This window comes from Brachyhypopomus gauderio, chromosome 8 (genome assembly GCF_052324685.1).
Source record: "Brachyhypopomus gauderio isolate BG-103 chromosome 8, BGAUD_0.2, whole genome shotgun sequence".
NCBI lineage: Eukaryota > Metazoa > Chordata > Actinopteri > Gymnotiformes > Hypopomidae > Brachyhypopomus > Brachyhypopomus gauderio.
Window position 1 is genome coordinate 2,630,003 of NC_135218.1, and position 24,651 is coordinate 2,654,653.

The 24,651-nt window shown below is 40.1% G+C and overlaps 1 protein-coding gene and 1 long non-coding RNA gene across 3 annotated transcripts; one reads left to right on the plus strand and one right to left on the minus strand.

Moving 5' to 3' along the window:
- Window positions 1-8,876: 8,876 nt before the first annotated feature.
- LOC143521191 (uncharacterized) lies at window positions 8,877-22,809 on the minus strand. 2 transcript variants are annotated; one of them, XR_013132692.1, is made up of 6 exons: window positions 22,519-22,809; window positions 22,192-22,307; window positions 12,609-12,738; window positions 11,563-11,856; window positions 9,801-10,608; window positions 8,877-9,667 (listed from the first exon to the last, which is right to left on the minus strand). It is a non-coding gene; the product is annotated as an uncharacterized LOC143521191 (long non-coding RNA). The 2 variants fall into 2 exon arrangements; XR_013132691.1 differs by lacking the exon at window positions 22,519-22,809 and having other exon boundaries at window positions 8,878-9,667; window positions 22,192-22,435.
- Window positions 14,043-18,598, plus strand: LOC143521007 (uncharacterized). Its single transcript, XM_077013604.1, has 4 exons — window positions 14,043-14,276; window positions 15,340-17,074; window positions 17,191-17,385; window positions 18,298-18,598. Exons 1-3 carry the CDS (start codon window positions 14,199-14,201, stop codon window positions 17,382-17,384), a joined length of 2,007 nt encoding a protein of 668 aa, XP_076869719.1. The 5' UTR covers window positions 14,043-14,198; the 3' UTR covers window position 17,385; window positions 18,298-18,598.
- Window positions 22,810-24,651: the final 1,842 nt, after the last annotated feature.

The following is a 24,651-nucleotide window of genomic DNA, read 5'->3' on the forward strand; positions in this document are numbered from 1 at the left end:
CTGTTGTAGAACGCACCATCGGGCTGCTAAAAGGCCGATGGCGCTGTTTAGATGCATCAGGTGGGAGACTGCTTTACAACCCAGAAAAAGTCTGCCGGATAGTGAGAGCATGTGCCGTGCTACACAACATGGCACAGCAGAATGGTCTCCCCCTGATAATGACTGACCAACAAGCAAATGACCCTGAACCAGACCCACATGTTTACCCACCTGACGAACGTAATATTCAAGCAGTCAGACTGTGCAAGGACGTGATGCGTTGATTATAAATAATTGGAGAGAAACGCAAAGGTATTTTTTAACAAGTTATTTTAATGTACTTGACATTTCAGACAGTATCCCCTTAATCTCTTTAAGCTCATTTGTTAAATTGTCAATTGCTGTAATTGTGTTTATTTGTGTTTGTAAAACAGCCTCAGTCAGAACACGACCTTAAAGCACGTGGCCACTTAACAGGGGTTCCCCAATTAAACATGCCATCCTCTCATGAAAAGGAGACGGAGAAAGTGTGGCCTTTCCCCCACCAGTAGCACTTGCACTCTTCCTGTGCAAAGAAATCCGTTTCTTTGCATCTACTTTCAAGTCCGACCATTTATTTTTTACTTCTGCAACAGTGCGGCTTGTAGAGCTTACATTGTTAACAGCTGCAGCCACATGTTGCCACTCAACAAACTTGCGTTTGTTTGTCACTCCACTACTAAGGCTCCCAAACAACACATTTTTCCTTGCCTCGACCTCTGAAACAAGGACTTCCATTTTACATTCTCCAAATTTTCGTTTTTTCGTCTTTTTCTCATCCATTATTCTGCTTTAAAAAGAATGGGGCAAGCTGCCATTTAAATATTTATGAGTGATTTGCATTGACCATTTATGGGTAAAAGTGGGCGGGTGGAGGCGGAACGTGCGGCTGATTCAGCTGCGCTCAGTTTGAAGATGGTTGTGATTTATAAAGAGGAAACAATGTGCAGGTGTGCGTACGCAGGGTTTTATAAATCAGATTTTTTTTGTGCGCACGCAATTTCCTGGTTTTGAGCGCACGTACATTTTCACTCCAGATTCCACGCAAAGTTTTATAAATGAGGCCCCAGGACTTTGAAATGTTTCTTACGAAGCCACTCCTTTGTTGCCCTGGCAGTGTGCTTGGGATCATTGTCATACTGAAAGACCCAGCCACGTTTCATCTTCATTGCCCTTGCTGATGGAAGGAGGTTTGCACCCAAAATCTCACAATACATGGCCCCATTCATTCTTTCATGTACACGGACCAGTCGTCCTGGTCCCTTTGCAGAGAAACAACCCCAAAGCATGATGTTGCCACCCCCATGCTTCACAGTTGGTATGGTGTTCTTTGGATGCAACTCAGCATTCACTGTCCTCCAAACAGGACCAGTTGTTTTTACCAAATAGTTCTACTTTGGTTTCATCTGACCACATGACATTCTCCCAATACTCTTCTGGAACATCCAAATGCTCTCTAGCAAACTTCAGACGTGCCTGGATATGGACTGGCTTAAGCAGGGGGACGCGTCTGGCACAGCAAGATCTGAGTCCCTGGCGTCGTAGTGTGTTGCTGATGGTAGCCTTTGTAACGTTGGTCCCAGCTTTCTGCAGGTCATTCACTAGATCCCCCCTTGTGGTTCTGGGATTTTTCCTCACCGTTCTTGTGATCATTTTGACCCCACGGGCTGAGATCTTGCGTGGAGCCCCAGATCGAGGGAGATTAGTAGTGGTCTCGTAGGTCTTCCATTTTCTGATTATTGCTCCCACAGTAGATTTCTTCACACCAAGCTGCTTGCCTATTGCAGATTCAGTCTTCCCAGCCTGGTGCAGGTCTACAATTCGGTTTCTGGTGTCCTCCGACAGCTCTTTCGTCTTCACCATAGTGGAGTTTGGAGTGTGACTGTTTGAGGTTGTGGGCAGGTGTCTTTATACTGTTAACGACTTCAAACAGGTGCCATTAATACAGGTAATGAGTGGGGGAAAGAGGAGCCTCTTAAAAAAGAAGTTACAGGTCTGTGACAGCCAGAAATCTTGCTTGTTTGTAGGTGACCAAATACTTATTTTCCACCATTATTTGCAAATAAATTCTTTAAAAGTCAGACAAAATGATTTTCTCAATTTTTTTTCACATTTTGTCTCTCATAGTTGAGGTCAGGCCCGTTGACAGTCTTGCTGGGGCCCGGGACAAGAAAGTTTCATGGTTTCAAACCATTTTCCAGTGGGAGGTGGTCTTAATGGAAAATATGCAAATAGGTAAAAAACATATATATTTTAGCCATTGAGCTTATTTTGAGTACAGAACTTTATATTAATGAAAGATTTCAAGATTATTTAAAAATTATAGACTTTAAATAAAAAATAAATTGCTGGGCTCTTTGATGGGCCGTCCTGGGGCCCGGGACAACAGACCCGGTTGTCCCCCCCTGTCGACGGGGCTGGTTGAGGTCTACCTATGATGTCAATTACAGGCCTCTCTCATCTTTTTAAGTGGGAGAACTTGCACAATTGGTGACTGACTAAATACTTATTTTCCCCACTGTACTTCACGCATCGCGACCAGCGTGAGGGAACGTGCACCGCGCAATGAACAAAGTCATGTTTGCAGGGTTCATACACGTAAACAAGGTGGAATTAAAGCATGTCACGCAATATAAAACGCGAGACGTTAAAACAGTATGCATATGCGGGGAAAATTAGCCAATTCTAAAGATCAATCTCAGGTTTAATAAATCGATATCGAATCATTCAAATGAAGATCGATTTTAATTGAAAAATCGAATTTTTTAAACACACCCCTAGTAATGAGACCTGCTATGTTGTATGGACTGGAGACAGTGGCACTGACAAAGAGACAGGTGAGGGTGTCTGAGATGAAGATGTTGAGATTCTCATTTGGAGTGACGAGGAAGGATGGGATCAGAAATGAGTTTATTAGAGTATGCAAACTCCACACAGAGCAGCCCAGACTGAGAATCGAACCCAGACCACCGTGCTGTGAGGCGACAGTGCTAACCACCACACCACCATGCCGCATTGCTCAGAATATAAAAAGGTAAAATATGGTGTCCCACAAGGATCTGTACTGGGCCCCATATTATTCTCATTATATATGCTACCACTGGGCACCATCATTCGTAGGCATGGTATTAGCTTCCATTGCTACACAGATGATACTCAGTTATATATATTTTCTAATCTGGATTATGTCAATTCTACTCCCAAAATTGAGAACTGGATCCAGGACATAAAAAAATGGATGGCATCTAATTTTCTTCTTCTAAATTCCAATAAGACTGAGGTGTTGATTCTTGGGCTCAAAGCTCCTTGAAGTAATGGTCTGATATTCCCCTTACTCTAGATGGCTTTTCAGTAACACCTAAATCTACCTCAAAAAGCTTAGGTGTCACTATTGATTCAGATCTTTCATTTGACACACACATATGCAACGTCATTAATGCTGCCTTTTCCCATTTACATAATATCGCCAAGCTGAGACCCTTACTTTCATTAGCTGATGCAGAGAAGCTGGTCCATGCTTTTATCTCGTCAAGATTGGACTACTGTAATGGTCTTCTAATTGGATGCACTATACAGTCCATAAAGTAACTCCAACTCCAACAACCAAGTTTCGATCATATTAGTCCTACTCTCTCTGCATTACACTGGCTTCTGTTTGACCTAATAGGCATTAAATAGGCATTAAAGTGGCGAACATAAACAACCGTAATGTCAGGAGATACTGTAGCGACTACTACTCCTCACGGCGAGTCTTGCCCTTTAAGTGACACGGGGGGGGGTTGGCGACGGCGCGCGCCTGTGCGTTCACACCGAAAGCGACGAGAGCGACACGGTGACCGGAAGTCATTCATTTTCTCGCATATTAATGTTGATGGGCCCCCTAGCTAATTTCGCCTTGAGCCCCCAAATTGCTAAGTCCGCCACTGGGTATCGGATCAGTATCGGCCGATACGAAGCCTCAGATATCTGAATCGGTATTGGAAGTGAAAAACGTGAATCGGTGCATCCCTAGTCAATATGGGGGGGGGGGGGGGGGGGCGCAAAAATATTCTCATCTACTAAAGGGGGGCACGGCAGAAAAAGTTTGGGAACCACTGCTATAACCCAACTCGCCTTCTGCACTCTTAAAATGCAGGATTTCTTAGTTCCAAAAATTTGTAAGACTACAGCTAGAGGCAGAGCTTTCTCCTTTAAAGCCCCTCAGTTATGGAATAGCATTCCAGCTCCGATCCTTGATTCTGACACAGTTCCAATCTTTAAATCTAAACTTAAGACTCACCTATTTAATCAAGCCTTCAGTTAATATTCTACATGTGAACGTGTGGAGCTCGGGGGCCCCAGTCATTGAGTCTAATGATAATCTGAGATGTTGATGTCATCCAGCCATGTCATGTGATGACTCTAGTAATGTCTCAGTGACCCTCATGACTGGTCACCTCTGAACCCCTCCGTTTAGTTATGCTGCTATAGATAAACCTGCCGGAGCCACATGCTAATCACTGGCACCTGAGCTATGTATGTATGTTTAAATTGATGTTCAAATACTCAACATGTATTTTATTTATTTATTGTGACATATGTTGTAAAAAGCGCTATATAAATAAATCTGACTGACAAATATCATTCTATCTAAATCATGTTATTCCATATATGCAAATTAAAATTAATCATTATGCAATAGGGGTGTGACGAGAGCTCGTGTCATGAGATCTCGCGAGATCTCAGCGAGATTTCTCGTCGCGTTAAAATCTGTCTCGCGAGATTTGTGATCCAGCAAGCAGCCAGAATGAGTCGGAAAATACAGGCATTACTATTGAAGATGCCCCCGCCACTTTCAAATCATTTGTTTGGCAGCATTTTGGGAAATTAGTGGTGTACACTGCGACTAATACGAGCACGATGCAGAGACATTTACAGCACCACCACAGCTCAGTACTCAAATCAACATATCTCACTTGAACAGAGGTGGCAGGGACAGAAAGGCGCTTTGGCAAGTTGAGACAGCAGACAGCAGGAGTGTTCAGGGTTCATACACTTTTTTGACAATTAATTTCCATGACTTTTCCATGACTTTTCCATGACTTTCAGGCAAATTTCAATGACTATACATTCTCTAAACATATGTGTAGACATGAAAAATAAGAAAAAATCCAGGCCAAAATTCCACAGTATATCATAAATTAATGAAAAGCCACGTGGTTTAATTGAAAAAATAAACATTTACCGTATTTTCAATATCAATATACGTCACACCTACAAAGTTTTTTTAATGGAAAATGTTGTAGCTATAAGCCGTATCCGGGCTAAAAGTGAGTCCCCGCTTACCGACGGGTCTGGTTAACGACGGACTGGAGTTACGACCGACTTTTCGTAATTTTGCGCGGTGCGCGAAGGTGCAGTGGCAGCACAGTGGAGTGTAGTGGAGTGGTGTATAGTGTATGATAAGCTGAAGCAGCGCAGCCTCCACCGTAGCCCATCTCGACAACGCGATCGCTCTTTCTCGCGTTGTATGCACGCAGTTTTTTTCTATTTATGATTAAAGCGTATCTAAATCTAATCTAAATCTAGGGTCACGCTTAACGACGAAAACTGCTTTACGACAGACTTTTCAGTCTCTAACCCCATCGTTAACCGATTGGTTAACCACACAGTGCACATTTTGCACGCGTCCTTGTCTTTCTCAAACCACAGCTTGTATTTGTCCAACTGAAGCAGCCATTGTTGAATCGGCATTTACCAGCATTACGCTGATTTACATGTCAAAGTACAATCTACAGCTCCGTTTGGAGTCCGTCGCTAATGCAGCGAACTAACGTGTGAAGTTACGTTAGCGGTCCGCACAATGAAAAAAAAGGCTATATATATATTTCTTCCGGTTATCAGAACGACAAACATTTATTGTGTCAAGCAAATTTCCATGACTTTTCCAAAACATTTGAGTATTTTTATTTTTTCCAAAACTTATCCAGGCCTGGAAATTGCTATTTTCAAATTCCATAACTTTTCCAGGTTTTTCATGACCGTACGAACCCTGAGTGTTGTGTACGATAACCTGAGGCAGCGCAGGTTCCACCGCAGCCCAACTCGGCAACGCGATCACTCTTTCTCACGCTGTACGCACGAGAACATTGTTAGTTAGTAACTACGTTAGATTACAAGTTACTTTAATAGTTACATTCAGCAGCAAAATAATTTTTTCCAATACTCACTTTATTGGAAGTGCATTTTTAACAGTAACAATGTATTGAAGCAGGGTCGGTAACCGAGTCAGAAACTGCTTAATCCAAAAATCTAGAAGAGGGAAACTTTATTGATAACTGTGCGTTCACACCGAAAGCGACGAGAGCGACACGGCGACCGGAAGTCATTCATTTTCAATGAGAGTGAGCGACACCCAGCGACGCGACGCGAAGTGAGCGATTCGAGTATGGAACGCCATTTGGCTCAAAACTATCGAACGCCGTTTGGGTCAAAACGTCTAGAATGACGTCCGTGTTAACACGTCAAATTTGGACGTCTTAAGACGTACAAAAATGCCGTGTTAAGACGTCACTTTTTGACGTCTTAAGACGTTTTAACGTCTTAACACGACGTTTAAAATTGGGTGCTACCACTTCATCAATTGCTGAGGGGAGAAATCCAAACACTGCCAAAAAGCCCCGCCCCCATTGTGAAAGCAGCAAATAGAGCAAAGAGGACACAGAACCCCTTCTCTTTAACCCCTTCAGACCCGAATTATGTTCCAGTAATGAAAGAATATATACAAATGCAATTTTCTGTCTGTAATGAACTCCAAAACAAGACTCAGTAAAAAAAATTAAATATAATACTTTTATAGTAATTTTTTTTATGTCCACTGCAGTGGATGGTGGGTCTTAACTGTTGTAAAGCAATGCTATACAATATGTATAATTTTATGGTTTGTTTGTTTTTCCCTTTTTGAACATAAACCTGATCAATAGACTAAAAATGCTATCCAAGTTTTGGGAACATCTCTTATTATGAAAAAGTAATATATATAACAAGGAGAAATTAGTTGAAATTATGGATGCATGTACGATTCCCAGTACATTCGCAAACCTCAGAACTCCCATTGCAATGTGCAAGCCTACAAGGGCTTCTATTTCATGCACTGATGCACTGCCATCTTCAGAAGTTTTCTGATGATGAGGAATATAAATATCTAGGGGTCCACATCAATAATAAACTGGACTGGGCTAAGAACACTGACGCCCTTTACAAAAAGGGACAAAGTCGTCTCTACTTTTTGAGGCGCCTGAGGTCCTTTAACATCTGTCAGGTCATGCTAAAAGTCTTTTATGAGTCTGTGGTGGCGAGTGCTATCCTCTATGCCGTCACATGCTGGGGTAGCAGACTGAGGAGGGAGGACGCCAACAGATTCAATAAATTAATACGCAGGGCCGGTGATGTAGTGGGTGTGGAGCTGGACTCTTTGGATGCAGTCTCTGATAGAAGGACGCTGTCTAGACTGCATGCCATTATGGACAATGTCTCCCATCCACTACACAATCTAGTGATGAGACATAGGAGCACATTCACCGCTCGTCTCATCACACCAAAATGTACCACAGAGCGTCACAGGAGGTCATTCCTACCTGTGGCCATGAAGCTCTATAACTCCTCCCTCAATACATGACACAATACAGGACACTACTGTTTATTTTCAGTTTATTTTTATTTTATTGTTAATTTAATTTTATTTTATTTTATTACATATTATGTGCAATACCTACTTATTTTACATTTTATTTTAAATTCAATATTAGGATGTTTATTCTTTATTATTTTGTACATATTTTTATATTTTATAGAGGTGTTTTATTAAAATAATATGCAAATGGTTGCACTGTAACAAAAGCAATTTCCCCCTGGGATTAATAAAGTATTCTGATTCTGATTCATGTTTGTAGCCCCTCACAGCAGTTTTTTCAGCATAGACATTTGTCATGGTGGTCATCAGCTCAAACATCTCTTGTGGAACGTATCATTTGAAGTAAGCATATGGAGTTAATGGTTCAGTGATGTTTGTGATAGGATCTTCCCAAGTAGACGCCACTGGACGTTTGTTCTTTGTTAGGCTAGCATAAGGATCACCTTCACAATATAAAACAATCTCTTCCTAATTTTCCTGCCCTGATCCTTCCTCATCATGTAGTATCTCAAGAACAACGTCTTGTCCTATCACTGGTACTTCCTCATCTCCTGGAATAAATAATAAAAGTAGCTATATGTTCATACATTGTTTTATGGACAACAATGGGAGTGTTGGAGTACCAGTATTTAACAGATAGCTACACTTATCTACTCTTGAGAGACATGCACTCTACATCTTCACCATCATTACTATCCAAACTTTCAATTTCTGATATATTTCTGCTGTCAAATAACTGAAATATTAATGAATTTTTTAATGGTTCTGATATTCCAAAATTTGTTTTATTTCTTATTTACAGAATGCTTTTGAAGTTTATGTATTCAACTGTAATTTATTTGTTCATTTGTAATAAACATCAAGTGACTGAGACTGCTTGCTTATTCTAAAACTTATAATGACATTAATTCAAAGTTGTATGTGTGTATGACCTCACTGTCTCAACCAATATTTTTACATTAGCTTCCTATAGCCATATACAAAGAATTTACATGACAATCATAGATTTAATATCAATTTGTTCTGTCTCACTACCCTGGTATCGTGAAATAACTTACACCATTAACAGTTTAGAACATATTTGGTAAAAGTTATACTTCATCAAGATGTGAGCTAGTAGCAGTTTAATCACAACCATGGGTATTGTCTTCTGTTTAGCAAGAATCGTTGGTTTCTTCAAGAAACAGGAGTGGGGATTTCCAAGAATGAAGTTTTTTTGTATGTACTTTTTATTCCAAAGTAATCTGACAGTCTACCAACACATAGGTTACATAAAGAAAAAACCACACCCCTTGAGGTGTTAAAGAATTTACATACAGACATACATTGTCGGGGGAGAATCCCATATGGCAGACTGTAAGATAGCCCCAGCCGGGTGGTTGTTACATCAAAGGAGCGCACCAAGGTCAAGGGGCTTTTTATTGTCATTACATCTGAGCACAGGTACAGAGTGTGATGAAATTTTGTTCCTCCGGAACCATGGTGCAACACAAATCAACAGTACAACAGACAACAAAGTGCAGCAGGGTAACAAAACAATGTGCAAAATGTGCAATCTCACAGCAAGACATTACAATAAATACAACAGGCCAGAGACAATTGAGACATGGTGTAAAGTGCTGGTGCAGTGCAATGTGGTATGAGATAAGTGATGTACTGTGTCATATGGAACATACATGAACACAGTGGTTCTGAGGTAGTTATTAGGTCCTGTGGGAGAGCAGCAAATATTTCTGGTGGAGGGTTTCAGTGCGTGTGTGGGGACAGCTCAGTGTTGGTGTGTGTCAGTTCAGTGTATGGGAGTTGAGGAGCCTGATTGCCTGGTGAAGGAAGCTATTACAGAGTCTGGAGGTGGAGGCTTGGATGCTCCTGTATATTTTGCCAGACGGCATCAGAGTGAAGAGACCGTGTGATGGGTGGGTTGGGTCTTCCACAATGCTGGTGGCTTTGCGGATGCAGCGTGTGGTATAGATGTCACTGATCGAGGGGAGAGAGACACCAATGATAGATGCAATCAAGATTAACACAATAGGTAAATAGAACAAAGAGGTCTCGCGGGAGATCAGTATAACTGGCATATGTATCATATTTAAGAGAGGAAGTTAAGTACCTGTTCAAAAATATCAGTTCCCAAATTGTCTCTTGCACTCCCCAAAGGATTTATGTTTTGCCTGAGGTGTCCCAATTGTTCTTCAGTAGGTATAAACTGATTAACAGGGACATCAATTGTTTGAGGCCAGTCAAAGGCAGGCACTCTAGCCCCGTGGGCCTCCGCTGCGGCCGCCCCTGCCCCGTGGCCCTCCGCTGCCCTCAATCCAACTGTTGCAAACGGGTTCCTGACCATCCCCTGGCACTGTCTGTTCATCTGCATCTGTTCATCTGCAAACACACCTTGAATGCCAGTGTGATGTTGCAAATGTTGTGACAGACAACCTTGCACAAAAATCTGATACGGTGACATGTGTTGAGCAGTTCTTAACTTGTGGTGGTTCCACTGACTAACAAACAACCTGAGATCACTTTGTTTATCTCCCTCGGATAAACCGTGAAGAGCCCAGATGTGTATTTCATTACTGGATTCCAATTTTCGTTCATTCTCCAGATATACAAACAACGAATGATAGACGTTTGTAACACCTCTCCACACATCGCCTCACAGTCTCTCAATGCGCTGGTTATGAGTGCTCCTCCCTCGTAAAGCACTTCCCCTGCTTGAGCCTCGGAAGACATCCATAAAGAGACACATCACATTGTTTTCCCCTCCATGGTCACATCTGACCCTTGAAGGGACACCATACTGGCTGACCGCTCCAATGAACAGATCCATTACAGTGTCACTTCTGTTGTTGTTCGACGCATGAAGGAACACCACAAGTCTGCTGTAACCATCAATACCTCCATGGATCACAATTCTCCACCTAAAAAATATGGAAAAAGATCAGGGAGTGACAGAAGAAGAAAAAACACATTAAATGAAAAGCTATTCACACAAATAGTTTGAATGTAGCTACAACGAGGACTACGCCTCTATGCTATGGTTGGGCTTTCATAGTGGTGGGGGGGGGGTCACTGCTGCATTCAAATGAATTCACACTTAATATAATGTCATTATTAGTCCCCCAATATCCCCCACTTATAACTAACAGACATCTTTATATCCAACCAACTTGGGCAAGCATTGTATGTGCAAGAGGTAAACAGTAGTGTTTTTATTCTCCTGTTTTAACATATAACCAAAAATCTTAAATGATAGTTGGGATGATGATTATTTTTGTAATAGTATAAAGATTCCAAACCATTACACCAGACTCTTAAATAACAGTTATTATAAAGAGTACAGCAACCATATTTTATAGCCTTGAATTGGAGGTTGGGTGACTGCTGCCCCTACTTTTTTAATATTCCATTCTTGCAGTTTGACCTGATTAGGTCCCAAATGAGCCTCCACCTGTTACTATATGGATATAAGTGGTACGCAGTTCAGTAGTTGTTGCTTTTAAAGACTTGACACCTATTGAATTTATGATTCAACAGTTACATTTAGAGCTGTTCCCATCCATTTCTAATACCATCTTGTTCCATTAACCCTGTTCCCATCCATTTCCTAATGTCTTAGGCAAAAACTGCATTTTCTTTGCAACAGATGTACTCTTTGTTCCTTCCTAGACACACAGTCCTGACCTGAACTAATCTAGACACAGACTTTGGACATTTTCCCCATTTACATTTATATTGTTGTCATTCCCTAAGATTATACAAGATTGAACTTAACAATACCAACTTCATAATCAAAGAGTTAGCTTTACATTGGCTATTGACACAGTTGGTGCAAATAAATCAACTTAAGTAAAACAGTTTCTATTGCTACTTACTTAATGAGTTTATGGTTTCCATCTATATGCCACAGTGAATTTGGTCCTGCCACTCTGTATGTTCTTCTGTGAAGCCTGTGGGACATAGTCCGGAGAGCAGCACCTTTAGGATTAGTCCTGATTACACTTTGACGAACACGTCGTCTCTGGACTAGGACGCCTTCACCAGCAAACCGAGCCCCAACAGCTTCAGGTCCTATTTCGTCATTGGCAGAGACAATCTCCAGCACACGGTTGTCAAGTGCTTCATCTGACAGAGCTGTGTAACGGCCCCGGAAAGATAGATTGTACTGTCTAGAAACACAAAGTGTATAAGAATGCGGATTAGTTTTACGATAAGGGAAAGACATATTTTAATACTGTGCTACAGTAGGAAAATACAATCAATACAGTCAACTGCTTTACAGTGAACAAATCATAAATCAGATACTAAAACAAACAGAACTCATTCACATATTTTAAGTGCAATTCCAAAAATGTGGCTAGTAAATTAGAATTTTCAACTGCTGTGTTATATGAATACAAAAGGACTACACTAATACACGAATCATGTATGTTTTTTTCAAAACTGTGATTTTATGCAAATAATTTAAATCAATCCAAGCTGCACTATACTGTATCTTGAAGTAGTTACTCCACCCCCTTACTTGATATATAAATTTAATGTGTTTCCACTTAGAAATTCCTATTTAAATGTCCAAAATACACAAAAATTTGGATGGAGGGGGCCACCACTTTTAATCACAGATCATGCTCCATCATGCACTCTACTCCAGATAAGAGCTAATTAGCACAGGTTTCTGTTAGCTAATGGATCAGAGCTAAGCAGTGTTCTACTGCGAGCATATTAGCTTCCTTGTGATGCTGCATCAGTGTTAGTTCAAGACAGTGACTGTCTTCACATATATCATGTGTTATTCTACATCCTACTGGTGTGCAATTAAATTTGCAGTTCCAAAATTTTGTGTTCATTATTCAATTTGTAGACAGAACAATTCACAAATGTTTCATATAAGTGCTTAAAAAAAAGACCTATCAACACATACCTTAACCGTCATTTCACTGTGCTTCTTGATACACAGTTAAATTATAACATCTGCAACTGTTGTTGTGTTACTTGACACACTGATCTCCCCACGTGTCCTGCCCTTCGTGGTACAGTGAAACCAGGAAAAGCTATAGTCCAAGAGAAAGTAGCATAGAATTAATAAAAATAACAGAAAATGGAAAAAACAAATCAACTTCAGATTTGAAATAGAAAAACCAATGAGCCCAAGTAAAATGATTTGCTTTGGAATTTCATATGTTGGTTATACAGTTTATACAGAAATATTTTTGCAAACATTCAATTGCAGTTGTTACTGCTAAGGGTGTCACAATCAGTTAATAAGCTTAAATAACCTTTTCACATTCTATACATTTTAACTACATTTTTATCTATGATAAACGTATTTATGAAATCAGCTGGAGAGCATTTGAACACAACACTGTTACAAAGCTAACTAGAACAATGCATTTCCTGAACGAAATACTATAGGGCTTGAAAAGGTGTGCCCGTTATTAAGTTAGTTACAGTTGACAATTCAACCCTAGGCTAAAATAAGGGTTGCAGATGTCTGCTTGGTGTATGTGTGTGTTAGTGTGTGGACTGGGTATGAGATATGTATCTGTGTGTGTTTGTGGAGTGGGAATGAAAGGTGTGTGTCTTTGTAGTGTTTATGTGTATGTGGAGTGGGTATGAGAGACCGGTCTTTATGTGTGTATGTGGAGTGGGTATAAGAGATGTATGTATGTATGTATGTGTGTGTGGTGTGTATGTGCAGTGGGTATGGGAGATGTATGTATGTATGTGTGTGTGGTGTATATGTGCAGTGGGTATGAGAGATGTATGTATGTATGTATGTGTGTGGTGTATATGTGCAGTGGGTATGAGAGATGTATGTATGTATGGTGTACATGTGCAGTGGGTATGAGAGATGTATGTATGTATGGTGTACATGTGTAGTGGGTATGAGAGATGTATGTATGTATGGTGTACATGTGTAGTGGGTATGAGAGATGTATGCATGTGTGTCTGTGTGGTGTATATGGAGTGGCTATGAGAGAGAGATGTAGTGTAATATTATTGGGTTACTGTTTCTTTAAGTTGTGTGTGTGTGAGAAAGAGTGCGCGAGGAGCGAGAACGAGAAAGGAAATTTACTTCTGTTGAGTGAATTCTACGGAGCCCCGTAGGGGTCACTGGCGAAAAAAAAATTTGAGGAGCAAAATCCGTACGCACGGATTAATAAACCGTACGTACGGATTACTAAACCGTACGCACGGATTACTAAACCGTACGCACGGATTTATAAACCGTACGTACGGATTACTAAACCGTACGCACGGATTACTAAACCGTACGCACGGATTACTAAACCGTACGTACGGATTTATAAACCGTACGTACGGATTTATAAACCGTACGCACGGATTACTAAACCGTACGCACGGATTTATAAAACGTATAATAATTTATAAAACGTAGCTTTCTCCCTAGTAACCCCTCCAGGGCTCCGTAGTGGCCAGTCGCTACAAGTTCCCTCAGCATCTCTGCTTTAAGGAACACGTGTAGCTAGCGTCACGTTTATTATAAATAATGGACAGTTTCTTGATATTTCTTCAAGAAAACAGGCGATTGGACGACATTACTGTGTCAACCTTTCGTGATGAAAAGGTAAATATAAGCAAGAAACGTAAAACTAAGCAGACAGTATCAGAGAGTTGGTAGACAATGGAGTTGTGTGCACCATGCAACCTACGTGTCTCGTACATAGTTAACAACGGGTTTATAATGTAATGAAATTGAGCTTTACTGCTGTTTGGTATGGTACAAGTGTGTTAAGCCGATGGGTTTGTTAAAAATGACTCACATATTCGTCCTCGAGTCTGTACGTACAAAGTTCTGGAAAGTTCTCCCAGACCCATCTTATCACTGATTAAACTTGGATAAATCGGGTTTTAATTTTGAAAATAAAAAGTTAGTCAAATTAATAAACACGTCCTCTGACATGGTATATTTAGAACTGATGGTGATTTTACAACTGACGGTGGTGACAGTGGCCTCGTTACAAATATACAATTCCAGAATGTATTTAACTATTTGGTTCAAAAACAATTCTGAGCCCTGTGATTAACATTTTTCAAGGAATATAAGGTACAATTAATATCATTAAGTGTACCCCATCCACATATCACCAAATATGTGTCAGTGCGCAGTGTCTTGTGCTCGTCGTTGTCTAAGTCTGCACGTTTGCGTGTATTTATGTGAGTTTGTACGTGCGCATACAGCGCCATCTGTTGTCCATTAAACGTGACGCCTGTTGTCAAGCCTGTTGTCAATTTGTGTCTCGTCCTTCACGCTGCACCCAACGTCACAGCCAGCATATAATCATTAAAAAAATAAAAAATAAACCTGATCTGAGATCATTCCTGGAATATAGAATGTTATTAATTTCCAACAGAATTAGCACATTTCTCAGTGGGACATGTTTTATCCAAAATCTACAGTGTAATATAGTAATGCTCATATTATCCCACCATGCTGCCGCAGATGATAGATACTAACAGTAACCGTAACAGTAAACAAATTTTGTGCATTAAAATGCATTTTATAAACACAGCCCACTTATAGTATAAAGTACTCCTATTTAGCTCCCACTCTGAATTTAAAGGATATTTGGTTGGCAAAGTTTCGGTCAATTTGTTGTATTAATTATGTTTTTGTTCACCCCCTATAGATTGACTGTTGTGCTGTTAATAGCATGTCAGATGAGCAACTGATGAAATATGTGCCCAGATTTGGAGACCGGATAGCAGTAAGGCAATACTGCAGAAGGGAAGTGGCTGCATCAGAGGGAATCAGCAGTACTGTGTCTAAAGCAACTGAAAATCTCATGGCAAAGCTGAACGAAAGACATGCCTGCAAGAGAAAGCATAATGACAGTCGATCTCAAAAACTGTATAGGAACTTAAATGCTCAAAAAGCAGAACGGAATTACCAAATGGGACTATTTGAAGAAGTTGGTGACTCCTTTGTTCAGATCAAAGGGAAACGAGGAGGTGGAATCAGGCACCTGAAGGCTTTAAAAACAGCTACAATGGCAGAGCTTTTAAAGTGTGGCAAACAGCTGTTCTTTCCAAATGGAAAAAACAAATTGGGTGACATAACTGAATTTGAAATCACAATGAGAGACTTTACTGAAGAAGAGCTAGATCCATTGACCACACTGGGTGAACAGTACGAAACAAGGAAAGTGAAAGTACTGAGACTTTATCTGTCTTGCAAAAGGATAGACACAACCACTACTCCAAGGGCAGAGGAATCACTGGTTGAACTTCAATCTACTTCTGCTATGATAAACTTTCCCTCAGCAGAGAACTACAGTGTAACAGCAGAGAACAGTAGTGTAACAGCAGAGAACAGCAGTATAACAGCAGAGAACAGTAGTGTAACAGCAGAGAACAGCAGTGTTTTTGTTGATTTACTGTCTCTTCCAGTGGACAGTGTGGTGCTGGTTGAAGATGATACATTTCATACAATACAAGAGACAAGTGCCATTTCAGTTGATGAAGAAATTCAGCTTGGTTATGCTTTCATGCAGGAAGATGTAATACTTGATGATACAATTCCTCTGGATCCATTTGAAAGGGCACAAACACCACCACCACCACACATCACAAAGATGAGGCTTCGGAGGGGACATGTTTTTCAAGATCTGAATGCTGCTTTTAAGAATGGCTTGGTGTCAGTAGATGACTCCTTGGTAGAAATTGAGATGGTTCTGCCTAATGGTAGTACTGAAAAAGGGGAGGACAGTGGTGGGATTCTGCGAGATGCACTGAGTGAGTACTGGGAGACTTTTTTAATGAAATGTACAACAGGAAATACCCTGAAAGTACCAATGACCAGACATGACATGAAAGATGAATGGGAATGTGTAGCCAAAGTGATGGTACTAGGCTACAATACTGTTAAATACTTCCCCATTATGCTTGCCAAGCCCTTCCTCTGCTACTCTCTTGGACTGGTAATTGCTGAGGATGACCTCTTTTCAGCATTTTTGGCAACAATTCCTCCAGAGGAAAAGCAACTTGCCGAACAAGCAGTGAGAGACTTTTCATCTGTCTCTGGAAGTGAAGAATGGTTTGAATTCTTAGAGGCTCATGATGTGAAACTTCTTGTCACTGAGAAGAATGCAAGAAAAACTTTACTTGAGGTGGCGCACAAAGAAATTGTCCAAAATCCTGCTTACATAGCAGAGCAATGGAGTCATGTGTTAAAAAGATTGAGATTGCCTTCAGGAGGGTTAGATGAATTGATGACTAGTCTCACTCCTACAGCAAGGAAGGTTGTAGCCATACTTCAACATGAAAGCCTCAGTAACCGAGAGCAACAAATCCTGGATTTCCTTAAGAGGTTCATCAGGAATTGCAGTGATGTTCGCCTAAAAAAGTTTCTCCGTTTTTGCACTGGTGAGTGGGAATTACATTAAACTTACTATTACATAATGTCTCTCTGATTGAATCAAGGCTTTTGTTCTGTTTTGTAAATTGTGTTTGGATCAATTGAGTACATTTTTTGTCAATAGGAGCTGACCTCCTTGTTGCCAGTGCTATCCATGTTAGATTTGTTGAACCGAACAGTGCCTTCACAAGAAGCCCTCAGGCCCACACCTGTGGATGTGTGTTGGAAGTCCCAAACAATTACACTTCCTACCCTGAACTTGCAGAAGAGTTTGGGAGTGTTCTTGATGCAAACATATGGGTGATGGATATTATATAAGGTAAGATTTATATGTTGCACAAAAAAATGTTACCATCCTTTCATTTAAATTTTGTTGTCTTATTATTTTTTAAAGGATGTCATGTACTCTTTACCATTACACACCTTATGGTCTATATAATTTGTCAAAGAAAATAATTCCCCAGTGGTGCCACTGATATTGTTACCCTTTAAAGAGACCCAGAAATGAAAAATGGCTTGGCAGACCAGCAACACTGCCCACATCAGATAAAAAACACAAAGCTTTTATCTTTCAAAGAGAAGAATAATTAAGCTTCATTCTCACTTTATATCTGAGAACATCTACAGATGTTTGTGTCCATATTTTCACTGTGAATTTGCTGTGAGTTTGAAAGCACATGAAAACACTGTTTAAAGCACTTACTGAGGAAATTGTAAACAGATGACAAATTACTTTAAATTTACACCTAACCTGGGCATCTGAGATATAAAGTAAAATACAGAATCGTCCTTTATTTGGCAACTAAATGTTGCTTAATAAACTACATGTTGTGATTTGTTACGTGGTTCCATAAATGTCCAGCACACTTCAGTGCCTGGAACGACCCACTCGTCTGCACTGTTAACTCTGCTTTTGGCTTTTAACGTAGCTAGCTAACTCTCCAGCCCCTATTATTTAGATAAATCCAATGTATATAAACCTCCATAATGTCTTCGGGAAATCACTGGACACTGTATTCCTCAGTTATGCACATAAAAAGTTACATTAAGTATATTTAAAATGTTTGTTGTTGTTGCACACAAACATGTTTCAATTAAGATTTAATTAACTGCACTTTATAAGAGTGAAATTAGATGAAAGTGTGATTTTGTGGTTTTGTAGTGCTATATGTATAGCCATATTCTTAATTGCCTCTGCTGAAATAGTAACATCCAGCTGTTTTTGTCCTAGGTGGCTGAGAGGTGTATGTGTCTGAATGCAAGTCCAAAGACAAAACAATGTTCAACTGATGTGTTAAAATATGTTCAACCACCTGTTATCATAATTTAAGTATTTGTCCCACCTTTACTGTTATAGATGTATTGTTGCTGTTCATCGTTCAGCAGTTTTGTTAGTCTTTCATTGCTTCTTTTCTGTGAAAGAACCCTATGAAACACTTGTACCCTTAACTACATCATTTTTTAATATTCCTTTGCACAAACGTTAGCATTTTATTATTTTAAATGCAGTGTTCCACTGATGTGTTAAAACAAATGGGCAACCATCTATGCTATCATAATTGTAGTATACAAATACTATGTATTCTGATACTAATAATAAACCAATTGTTTTGCATGTACTGCCAGAAATCATTTCAGGTCAGTGAAACTGTCCATAGCAGCATCCTCAGTTACCTTGTTAAGCTTGTACTCTATCTGCCAAATTTAACATTGTAGTCAGCTCCTGCCTTAAGGAAAGATAGAGGTCAAGGGCACCATACACATCTGCTGGAACACTGAGATGGTGCTGTGCCATGACATGTGTACAGATGGTAAACACATCCTTGTCACAAGGTACATCACATCGGTGAGTGCATTGATCTTCGCAGGTGGTACACTCTATCTCTGGCACATGGCATAAGTAGTCCTCGGTGCCATATAACTCCGGAAGTGTGTACATCACATGTGGCCGACCATGGGGTACAAGGTCATTCCTCGAAGGGCGAATAAGGTGGCTGTTCCAGGTATCTTTGACCAAATCCAACTCATCCTTTAAAGAAAAATACAGAAAAGTGTGATATTCAGGTTTTCCAACACAGAGCTTTAACTAACCAGGTTTTCCTACTTGCAGTAATTTTATTCTAATGTTTTTATTTATAGTATTTTACCAAGACCTCATTTAACATATTACATTTAGATGCACATGCACAATTGTTGTTTGTACAATGCTGATTATATTTTTTTATATATTATATATTACTATGTATGAGCATTATTACAAAAGCATTTGGATATTCAATATAGTAGTAGTCACATAAAATATTAGTTAATATTATATGCACCAGTTTTCTAGTTACTCCTAGATTGCATTTACACTCAGGCAGTTTATGAGAGCCAACTACCATAGAAAGTACACTTTAAATATGTACAATAAACCTGTAGCCCATCTGTTGCTTTATATTTGATTAGCTCTTTGTTATGATTCAGATGTTGAACCATCCTCTGCATAGCACTGACACTGACAAGATGTGGAAAAACAACACAGCTGTGCATGTACCAACACCATGTTTGTACATTTCTTAGATTTACAATAATGTAATGACCAATGAATGTAGGTACAGCACAGGTATACCTAATTAACTGGACAATTAGTACAAATAGGAAGAGGCACACAAATATAATTGAAACACTTACCTGTATTAGGCCCAGGAAGCAGAATAATATGAGGTTCTTGTCTAAGAAGCCTCCATCAAAGTTCCCATAATCTTTAAGGTGATGGAAGTGTTCAAGCCAGAATTCCACACATTCCTTTCGCAGAAAACCCCACCAGCTCTCAATTCTCTGGTTGCTAGTACTGTGGCCGTAGATAAAGCTTCTGCCTCCAGCTTGTGGATCATCATCACTATGGCGCAAGTACAGCTGAATGTTCCTGACTGTACAGTTTTCTGTTCCCAAATCTGTCCTAATGATTCGGGCAGTTCCACCAAGCTCTCTGACAGTGTCAAGATAGTAACCTCCAATAACTCTGGGGTCACTGCTAGTGCAGTATGCATTCAGCCACAACATTTTCCTTGAGAATCCGTCAATGGCCCCATTGATGCATATGCCGAATGGTTTCAATTTGTCATATGAGTCAACATGCCATACAAAATTGGGGCCTTTTGCAAAGTATGCTCTTCTGTGCAATCTTCTTTTTCTTCGCATTTCAGTGCTCAACGGATCAAGAGTGGACAGAATTAGGCGCACATCTTCTTTGCGAACATTCAGTCCCCTTGCCTTGCATTTACTGTACATCCATCTGTATCCATGCAAAGTGCCTGAGCCCTGGAGTTCTTCCTGTATAAAATTAATTATATCTAACCAGTTGCTGAATTCTTTCCTGCGAAAAAGTCCATTTCGTTTTAAGACCCTTTTAAGGGTCTTCATGCTGATAACAATCCTGTGTTTTACACAAAGAATATACAGCATTTCCTCATATTTTATGCCCAGGTGAAAATAATGTTCAATTAGATCCAGTCTGCTCATTTTGGGGTTATGAAGAAATCCTCACCAACACCTAGCAACAAAAAAGGACAAAGAGATTTAAAAAAGTTTCATATAAAAAGAACATAGAAGAAGAAGAACAGACTGAAAGCAGCACATTTGACATATTTAATTATTCTGCCAGTTCATGCCTAATATGCAACTTTGTTGACAATATTCCATGTGGTGATTCCATTCAATTTGACTTAGTCATCCCAATGTGCATACAGGTACTCTACAACAACTAAATTACATATAAAGTACATGTCATATGTCCATGCAAATTGACAAATGTTGGCTAGGAGGTGCTGCCCCCTTTTCTATATGCAATGAAGTACTCATGTTTCCACATCTAATGTAAAACCATATCAGAAATCCATATCAGAAGAATAGAAGGTGTTACTCCAGTAGGAGGGGGTAAGAAATCACAAAAGAATATGACAAATACAAGCGAGCAATTTACCGTTAAGTATATGACTAAAATGAAAAATGAGAAAAATATATAAATACCTTACATGCAACGTACGAACAGTTTAAATGCGCGCAAATACGCCGTGGTACACTAAATTATGTTGCCGAGCATTATCCACAAAATACGGAGCCCTTGAGGGGTTACTACGGAGCTCTGGAGGGGTTACTAGGGAGAAATCTACGGAGGCCCGGAGAAAGCAAAATCCGTGCGTACGGTTTATAAATCCGTGAGTACGGTTTAGTAATCCGTGCGTACGGTTTATAAATCCGTGCGTACGGTTTAGTAATCCGTGCGTACGGTTTATAAATCCGTGCGTACGGTTTAGTAATCCGTGCGTACGGTTTATAAATCCGTGCGTACGGTTTAGTAATCCGTGCGTACGGTTTAGTAATCCGTACGTACGGTTTATAAATCCGTGCGTACGGATTTTGCTCTTCAAATTTTTTTTTCGCCAGTGACCCTTACGGGGCTCCGTAGAATTCGCTTGTATTAATGTTAAAATAAAAGAGAAGAGTTGTCAACAGTGTGTGCGAGAGATGTGCGTGTGTGCACGTGCGTGTGTGGGGGGAGGGGGAGAGACATTCCTCACACTAACTAATCTCTGTTACTGTGAGTGGAGAAGGCTTGTTTAATGTGATTTGCACACTCCTAACAAACGGTCGTAGTTCGGGACACATTTAACTTATCACTTAACCGAAGAGATTGTATGAGAGAGGACCCCTTGGTGATGATTTTGGTGTAATTGTTTGACCCCAAAATGACAATTCGGATTTTGAGAAATTAACATGGGAGCTAATGGAGCAGTTTTCTGTGCCTAGTGCCAAACAAATGCTCATAACACTAAAACGAATCGATCAAATGATTAGATATCCCGGCGTGCCAGAAAGGACAAGTTTCTCTCCCATTTAAAATTTAAATAGAGCTTCTAGGTGAAGGTGTAAGGATTTTACAGCAGTTTATCCAGGAGAGTTTTGATAATTTTTCATGCCTGCACACCCTCTAAGTCACACGGTAACTCGCAGTTGTAATTTGAAACCTCCATTCATTTCAATGGGGGGCTTAAACATTTTAAAACTTAAATTCATTCAAATCTATACATCCTATCGACTCAAAAATTACATAGCGGCTGTTTTATTTGACAAGCAAACTTACCATGTTGTCGTTGATTGCTAGCTTCCTGAATTAATTCACTGATGAGTCCAAGCATTATCAGCCACTTCGGCTTCAACCAGTCGGCCACTGGCCCAGCGAATGCTCGAGGCCATAGTCTCCAATCGGTTTCAGTCACATAAAACGTGATATAAATTCACTGTCGTAACATGACCCGTGTTCTCTACTTCTACTACAAATATGTTGATGAACTCGGTTCAGAATGAAATACAATTCACTTTAAAATATCACGAAGCCCCAACTACATTTATGTGAAGAAACCAGAGTATATCAAATAACTTTTGTACACTGTACTAATTGATAGCATACCTAGTTATAACAGGTTGTACATTATCAAGTTGCTGATCATCCGACGATAAAACTCGTGTACATTCTAAAAATGTTCTACGGCAGTCGTTCAAAAAATTCCTGGAAGCCATCGCGTTCTCTACTCGACCAAATTACCTGCGCAAATAAACCCACATGGACTATTCCAAACACACCTTCACCGCCTCATCTAAGTCACGTGATAGATACGTAGCCCCAGAACCAGCCCACGTAAGGCCCATGTGACCACAACGTAAAGCCCATGTAACCACAACGTAGACGCCATGTCACCGCAACGTAGAGCCGATGTGACTAAAACGTAAGCCCTACGTCAACAAGGGGTGGGTATATTGGCGGCCACCAATAGTATGGAGGTCTAAACATCTAAACGTCTTAAGACGTCCAAAAGTTACGTGTTAACACGGCACATTTTGTCGTGTTAAGACGTTAAAACGTCTTAAGACGTCAAAAAGTAACGTCTTAACACGGCATTTTTGTACGTCTTAAGACGTCCAAATTTGACGTGTTAACACGGACGTCATTCTAGACGTTTTGAGCCAAATGGCGTTCCATAAAAAAGTAACGTCTTAACACGGCATTTTTGTACGTCTTAAGACGTCCAAATTTGACGTGTTAACACGGACGTCATTCTAGACGTTTTGAGCCAAATGGCGTTCCATATCGAGCGACGCGAACAAGTTGAGCTTGGCTCAACTTTATGCAAATGAGCAGTGACGCGCGGCGGCGACTACCAATCAGAAAGTATGTTTGCACCCTCCTCCGAAACCGCACCTCTGACTTTGGTTCCTACTGATTATTTGTTCCGATTGCAAAATGGAGGAGAGATTAATAGTGGCTGTCTCTGGATGTCCCGCACTTTACGATGTGTCCCTGTTTATTTACAGTACAAAATGTTTATTTTTGGAGGGAATACTGTTCATTTGTTAAAAAATATCTGCAATAAATTAGCGTATACCCTATTATTGGTTATGATTTTTTAAATTCCTGTTTGATCTTCGGGTCTGGGGTAAAAAGTAAAAAAAATACATAAACATTTTAGGTTTATATACTATATGTGTTTTATACACACACACGATTTTATCGCTTTGTCGCCGAGTCGCCAGCATCGCGTTGCGTGGGGGCGTGTCCAACATCACGCCGGCATGCAGCACGTGACAGATATGCAAATCACGTTTTTAAAGCAGGACGCAGTATTTATTTAAATCTATTGATTACAGGACACACGATTATAAAGGAGTGCGTGTATAAAACATAGTGTGTGTATAAAACACATATAGTATATAAACCTAAAATGTTTATGTATTTTTTTTACTTTTTATATGGAGTCAAATTAGGGTCTTTAATGGTGACGAAAAAAAAAATATATCGCAAATATAAGATTAGCATTTTGCATTTTACGTTCCTAATTTGTTTCTGCAATACTTTCCCTCTTTTGCGTTTCTTTCTTTTCTTTGCGTTTCACATTTTATGTTGCTGCTTTGTTTCTTTCTTTTCTTTGCGCGTCACTGCTTTTCTTTGCGTCTCGCATTTTACGTTCATAATTTTTTTTTGCGCTTCTCTCTTTTCTTTGCTCCGGTTTTACCCTCTGTGTGGAGGCCGGGAAAGAGGCGTGGCCAAGAGCGAAAGGCGTGCTGTGAATGTTCAGCGTCAGTTCAGCGTCATCAGTTGAACTGTCACATGGCAGACGGTCGCCCAGCTGGACCACAGGTATATGCGTGCAGACATAGACATCAGGTGCTAAAGCACCACCAACTCTGCCCTTTATCAACGAAAGTGCCCTTTTAACACTTCGTTTAAAAAAAATATATATTATTATTATTGTTAACATTTTACTGAGGTCGGTTTGAAATGATCTTTTGAAAACCTGAGCGAATAAAAACAATGCCCTGAAATGCGCCACCACCTCGCACACACCCGACCTATCTCTTCCTTTAACACCAGATGCGCTGCAGCAGCAGTTTAGTTCAGTGAGTGGAAGGAAAGGAAGGAAGGAAGGAAGGAAGCTGAACTGACGCTGAACATTCACAGCACGCCTTTCGCTCTTGGCCACGCCTCTTTCCCCGCCCCCACACAGAGGGTAAAACTGGAGCAAAGAAAAGAGAGAAGCGCAAAAAA